This window comes from Nematolebias whitei, chromosome 1 (assembly GCF_014905685.2).
Source record: "Nematolebias whitei isolate Nwh7 chromosome 1, NemWhi1, whole genome shotgun sequence".
Lineage (NCBI taxonomy): Eukaryota > Metazoa > Chordata > Actinopteri > Cyprinodontiformes > Rivulidae > Nematolebias > Nematolebias whitei.
The window spans coordinates 41,683,655-41,690,179 of NC_056498.1; the positions used below are offsets into that span (position 1 = coordinate 41,683,655).

General features: G+C 46.3%; 1 protein-coding gene across 1 annotated transcript in view; it reads left to right on the forward strand.

The window, feature by feature from the left end:
* Positions 1 to 3,987, forward strand: part of LOC119410438 (acidic leucine-rich nuclear phosphoprotein 32 family member B) — a 7,083-nt gene extending 3,096 nt beyond the window's left edge. Inside the window, exons 3-7 of the mRNA XM_037677351.1 lie at positions 1,056 to 1,178; positions 1,881 to 2,067; positions 2,146 to 2,240; positions 3,233 to 3,293; positions 3,745 to 3,987. Coding sequence (XP_037533279.1) covers positions 1,056 to 1,178; positions 1,881 to 2,067; positions 2,146 to 2,240; positions 3,233 to 3,293; positions 3,745 to 3,821 — 543 coding nt within the window. The 3' untranslated portion in view covers positions 3,822 to 3,987. The remainder of the gene's footprint in view (positions 1 to 1,055; positions 1,179 to 1,880; positions 2,068 to 2,145; positions 2,241 to 3,232; positions 3,294 to 3,744) is intronic.
* Positions 3,988 to 6,525: the final 2,538 nt, after the last annotated feature.

The window sequence follows — 6,525 nt, forward strand, 5'->3', positions numbered from 1 at the left end:
TCCTGCTCCGACACGCCTCATTCAGTGACTTGATCCCTCAAGTTCTGCAGAAGCCCGTTAATCCCCCGTAGGCCTGTCGCGATAATCAATAAATCAATTAATCGCATGATAAATGAAAATTATCAACCTCATTTATCGTCCTCATCGTTTCTTCGTCTCTCTCTTTCTACTGAAGACACTGGATGAGAAAAGACTCAACTCCGGTTCTTCACTGACCCCGTCCTTTCTCTTTAAAATCTGTTTAATCGTCCAAGATCGCGTTTTTGTTTCGTTAAAAGCAGAGAAGCTAAGCTACGAGCTAAGCTAACAGGCCGACCTCGAGGTAAAACCTCCGTCTTGTTGAAGCTCCAAAATTCACGGTTGAAACTCGTGCCTTCATGTAAAAAGTTGATTTTCTCTGAAAAAAGAAGCTGAGAACTTGTTTACTGATTTTTTTATTAAAATCTTTGTGTGAAAAATGCTAAAGAGCTCAAACCACAGAGCGTCCGCCATTTTGAGAACCGAAGAGAGACAGCCCATGCCACGTCAAGGGGCCTCCCTCACATTTGTCTTAAAGAGACACGCTGCTTGCTCCCTCACTATCCATCCTTCAGTTCAAAGTCTTATACTGACATCCAGTGGTAAAAAAAAGTTACTACACAAAAATTTACCAACATTTCTTCTTAAATTTGATAATAATTACTAATTATCGTCAATAATTACTAATTATCGTCAAATTTCAAACAATATTATTGTTTATCACAATAATTTCTGAGACGATTAATCGCCCAGCAACATTTGTTATCGTGACAGGTCTAATCACGCGCTTGTTCAAACCAGGCGTGTCAAAGCAAGGAAACGACTAAAACATGCAGGATGGTGTTCCTCAAGGACCATGGTTGGGAACCATTGGATTAAGTTATTTTCCTGTAGTTGGACTTCGTCTGATTGAAGTCCAGCTTCAGGATGGAGATGAAATTTGATTCCTGTGATCTTTAATTTAATTAGAGGACAGCTGTCCAGCAGGACGTCCTCTTGGATCTCTGGGTTTAACCCGGTCTCTGGTCTCTGTCCAGTTGGAGCTGAGTGACAACAGGATATCGGGCGGTCTGGAGGTTCTGGCGGAGCGGCTGGTGAACCTGACACACCTGACCCTGAGCGGAAACAAGTTCAAAGACCTGAGCACGCTGGAGCCGCTGGTAGGTGCCGTTTGAAGGAAGGTTCTGGTGGGTTTGGGCCGAACAGTGGGCGGGGTCTTCTGCTAACACCTGGAGGAGTCGAGTCTACGACCAGCTAAAGGCTGGTCGGAGCACAGCTAAAACGGCTTCTGTTCCTTTAGTCGGCTGTCGGTTTTGATTCACACAGCAGCAGGTGGCTGTAGCACTTCCTGCAGGAATATCGTACGGAGTCGGCAGAACGAGTCGCCGCGACCGATTTCAGATCCTCCGTCTGAAAAACTTAGAACGGAGATTTATCGCCCGGCGGCAGCTGGATTTGTTTACAAGAAGGCTGGTTTTTCATCGGTCTGAAGTGATGTCATCAGGCTTCACAGTGGTGGCAAACACTATACGAAGGGATTTCCCATCAGAGAAATGTGAATTTCAGAGTAAAATTAAAAGAATTCTGAAGCATCGTCTGTTACAAACTTAGATTTTCAGGTACGTTAGGATTGTTAACGGTGTCTTTAAGACGAGAACACAGAACGGGTCACGTGGTTCTGGAGGAACCTTTACCGTCCGGTACCGTTCGGACCGGGTTCACGAGCTGCAGGGCTCCTTCACTCTGCTGCTGTTTGTGTTTTCTGAGGCAGCGTTTCTTCTCGATGGATGGAGCCTCCTCGAGCCTTCATGTGAACGTTGCTCCGGCTCGCGGGTGAACTTTGATCGTCTCGTTGGTTTCAGAAAAAGTTGCCTCAGCTGAAGAGTCTGGACCTGTTCAACTGCGAGGTGACCAACCTGGGCGACTACAGGGAGTCCATCTTTAGGCTCCTCCCCCAGCTCACCTACCTGGACGGCTACGACATCGACGACTGCGAGGCGTCGGACTCGGACGGAGAGGCGGACTGCGTCGACGATGACGAGGAGGAAGGTGAGGCGGCGCCGGCCCAGAAAGGCGTTTGAATAATTTTAACGATGTTCAGTTGATCTCAACGTTTCTGCTCTGAAGACGGAGAGTCTGAGGACTTCGAGGACGAGGAAGAGGAGGATGAGGAAGATGTAGTGGCTGAAGAGGATGACGATGACGAGAGCGGTGACGACGAGGTGAGTCACGTGTCTGTTAGCAAAATATTTTCATGAACAGGAGGATGGAGTTTAATGACAGTGATCACTGAAGTCGGGATTATTGTTTGAAGTCAGCCTGATTCAAAATGGCCGCCAAAGCCAAGTGACGGTCTGTCGGTTCTACACAACACGTGCTCTGAGGACTTCATCCTGAACTCAGGACCAGCTGCGCTTCATGGTGTCAGGAACAGGAAGTGACTGAACAGGAAGTGACTCTGAACAGGAAGTGACTCTGAACAGGAAGTGACTCTGAACAGGAAGTGACTGAACAGGAAGTGACTCTGAACAGGAAGTGACTGAACAGGAAGTGTCTCTGAACAAGAAGTGACTGAACAGGAAGTGACTCAGAACAGGAAGTGACTGAACAAGAAGTGACTCTGAACAGGAAGTGTCCTGAGAAGCTTCAACGTTCTCCAGGAGGTTCCTGAACGTTCTCAGGTTCCTGCTGGAACTTAGAACACGTTCATGAAACTGTCTCAGTCCGGTGTCGAAAGTCCTGGTCCTGGAGAGCCAGAGTCTTGGAGGTTCCTCTGCTCCAACACACCTGACTTCAAACTTCAGTCAGACCTGCAGGACCAGGACTGGACCCCCTGGACTACAGGACCAGGACTGGACCCCCTGGTCTACAGGGCCAGGACTGGACCCCCCTGGACTACAGGACCAGGACTGGACCCCCTGGTCTACAGGAGCTGTCCTCTGACCGACTGGAATGTTTCTGGGTCTAAATAAAACTAGATCCATGTAAATATTAACAACTGGAGTTTTCTCTTAAAACACTTGAACTACGTCGTCAACGTTGGGCCGGCTGCAGAGGTGATGACCTGTGAAAGATCAGCCACGACTCCAGAATCGAAGCTGCAGTTTTTCTTTTCTCTTGTTCTGGGTCCAGCAGGGAGTTGGTGTGTGGACCTGGACCCACGCGGGTTCTGTTTGGGTTCTGTCAACGAGCTGAAAACTGTTTGTCTCTGCAGGACGCCGAGCTGAACGGAGACGTGGACAGTGAGGAGGAGGACGAAGACGAGGAGGACGAGGGTGAGTCCTGATGGAAATGATCAGTCGCTGAGCGGGTCCAGCAGGTCCAAACTGCTTCAGTTCTGATCAACAGAGTTCTGAACACTTGAAAAGGCCATTTTTAATATATTTGAATTATGAAGTCTAAAACTTTTTATTGGAAAAACAACCGAAGTCTGTTTTTAAGACCAGACGATATTTTAAGGTTTTGTTTGAGAAACGACTCATCGAGTTCAAACTGCTGGAGTGGGTTCAGAACCTGAAGCTGGTCGGTTCCGACCGGTCAGTTCTGGTTCCGATCTGTCAGCTCTGGTTCCGACCGGTCGGTTCTGGTTCCGATCTGCCGGTTCTGGTTCCGACCGGTCGGTTCTGGTTCTGACCGGTCGGTTCTGGTTCCGACCGGTCGGTTCTGGTTCCGACCGGCCGGTTCTGGTTCTGTTGCCTGAAGCTGACTCCGTGTTTTTCTTCTCAGACGAGGACTCGTCTCTGGCCAAAGGAGAGAAGAGGAAGAGGGAGCCGGACGACGAGGACGATGAAGACGAGGACTAAGCCCCGCCCCTGTGTCCTCAGCAGCTTCCTGCCTCAAACCGTCTGTTGTTGATTTCCCGTCATCCGTGCTCACGTTCCTCCACCTGCAGAACGATCTGAAACGTTTCCTCCGTGGGACTTCTTGTTCTGAACTCAGGAATAAATCAAACTCTTGTGATAAATCCTCCGGCGTGTCCGAACTCGGCGCTCTTCTTTTCTCCGAGTCGTTTTCTTCAAACATGAATTTAGACCAGAAGCAGATTTTTATTTTAACATTTCACTGATTTTTGAATTCAAAACGTCAAAACTTTATTGTTTGCCTGAACGAACTGAAGTCATCTCAACCTTTAATTTGATGAAACGTCAACTTTAAATTTCTTGTTATTTTCTGTCGGTGCTGGGTCAGAACCAGAACCAGGAAGTCTGTTGGGTCCGTTTGGACCCGGGACAAACGTGAAGCTTTTTAAGAGAAGTATTAAAAAAACGAGTCCACATCAAACCTCGACTCCTCGTTTTATCCGAGCGCGCTCAGGGCAAACTGTTGTTTTTGTTTGTTTTTGGCAGCAAAGCTTTTTAAAAGAATTGTTTTTTTGTTGTTTCGGAGAATTGTTTTGTTTGTTTACTTGTGTTTTATTTTTTAGGAAACGTCTCCTTTCCCTCCAACTTTTCTCGTTTCCGTGGAGATCCAGATGTTTCTTCACGCCTGACGTGTTTAGATTGTTTGCTTTTTTATTTTTTGTTACTTTCTGTAAGTTAAATACATAAAAACATACAAAAAGGACTTTGTAAATAAAATCTTAACATTTTCCATCCGGTGTATTTCTGTTTTTTTAATCCCCTAATTTCACTTAAAGTTTTTGTTCGTAGGAAGAAGAAAAAGTCGTTTTGAGGTTCTGGAGTGTTTCCTGGTTTCTAAACTGGTTTCCAGTCTAATCTGAAGTGAAGCTCCTATCACAAAATGGCCGCCCGGACCAGTCGGTCGTGCTGCCTCCCAGACGACGCCGGCCTCGACCCGCTCAGACGTGCAGCAGAACTTGGCCGGGTTAACGTGGAGCGTTGACGTGTTCACAGCGTGATGAATTAACTTCAGAGATCCTCTGGATTAGTTCATCGATCCTCTGGATTAGTTCATCGATCCTCGGTGATGAACCTTTTCACAGGTGCGCTCAGTCGGATTCATCCTGGCAGTTTTTTTTACCAACGTCTCGTTAACGTGCCACGTCCGGACCTGCAAACTCGTCGCTTTTCGGTGAAATTCACTGATCGTTTTACGTGAATTCTCTAGATTCTAAGGTGTTTTTTTGGGGGCGGGGTCAGAGCTGTGGTACTTGATATAATTTCTCATTGGACTTGCGTAATGCTAAGTTGCGCTAGCTAATTCGCTTGTAAGCGCTAAGCTAGCGCACTAACGTAGTGCAGGCTTGGTGCTATGCAATGCCGGCAGTTGTCGACAGGCGGGGGTTAGAAACGCAGAGCGCTAGCTAGCGCATCTGTGTTGCTCACTGTTAGCTAGGCCTGTCCCGATAACATTTTGTTGGGCTATTGTCTTAGAAAATATTGCGATAAACGATAATGTTTGAAATTTGACAATAATTAGTAATTGTCAAATTTAAGAAGAAAAGTTGGTTAATTTGTTTTGAGTGTAGTACCTTTTTTGACCACCTGATGGCAGTATAAGACTTTAAACTGAAGGATGGATAGTGCGGGAGCGAACAGCGTCTCTTAAGAAAAATGGGAGGGAGGCCCCTTGACGTGACATGGGCTGTCTCTCTTCTGTTCTCAAAATGGCGGACCCCTGGGTGTAATTTTAAGCTCTTTAGCATTTTTCACACAAAGCTTTTAATATCAAAATCAGTAAACAAGTTCTCAGATTCTTTTTGCAGAAAAAAAACCAACTTTTTACACAAAGGCACGAGTTTCAACCGTGAATTTTGCAGCTTCGACAAGACGGAGGTTTTTCCCCGATGTCGGCCCGGTAGCTTAGCTTCTCAGCTTAGCTCGTAGCTTAGCTTCTCAGCTTAGCTCGTAGCTTAGCTTCTCAGCTTAGCTCGTAGCTTAGCTTCTCAGCTTAGCTGCTTTAAATGATCCAAAAACGTGATTTTGGACGTTAAAGCAGATTTCAAAGAGAAAGGGAGGGGTCAGTGAAGAACCGGAGTTGAGCTTTTTCTCATCCAGTGTCTTCAGTAGAAAGAGAGAGACGAAGAAACGATGAAGCTGATAAATGAAAATGAGGTCGATAAATTTAATTTGTCATGAGATTTATTGATTATTGCGACAGGCCTTGTTAGCGCTGTGTGTTTAAGAAATGAGTTTTATCAAAATGCTGTTTGGTTTCTCTTGTTGCCGTTTCAGTAAATGTCTTCTTTACCTGAAGCATGTTGTCTTTTGCCACTCCCCCCCAACTACAGGTGTGTCTCGTGCTCATCCTTTGAGTTTGCAGGATTGCACGTCTTCGTGCGGCGCCCCCTGATGAAGGGTTTATGTTTATGAACGGTACCGTAGCTTCTGGAAGTCTCTGAATGTTTTTGGGCACGAGGTGCCAGAGATGCCACGTGCGCTCTGGTGACCATGAGCTGGTTCATTCATCTGTTGGTGGTTGAATCCTAAAACGGACCAGATGTTCATCACAGGATGGAGCCGCAGCACTGGAGTCACATTTCAACTCTGTTACTACGTCAGCTTTGCCTTTTATTTATTAATTAAAACTAAACTCCAGGTTCTGATC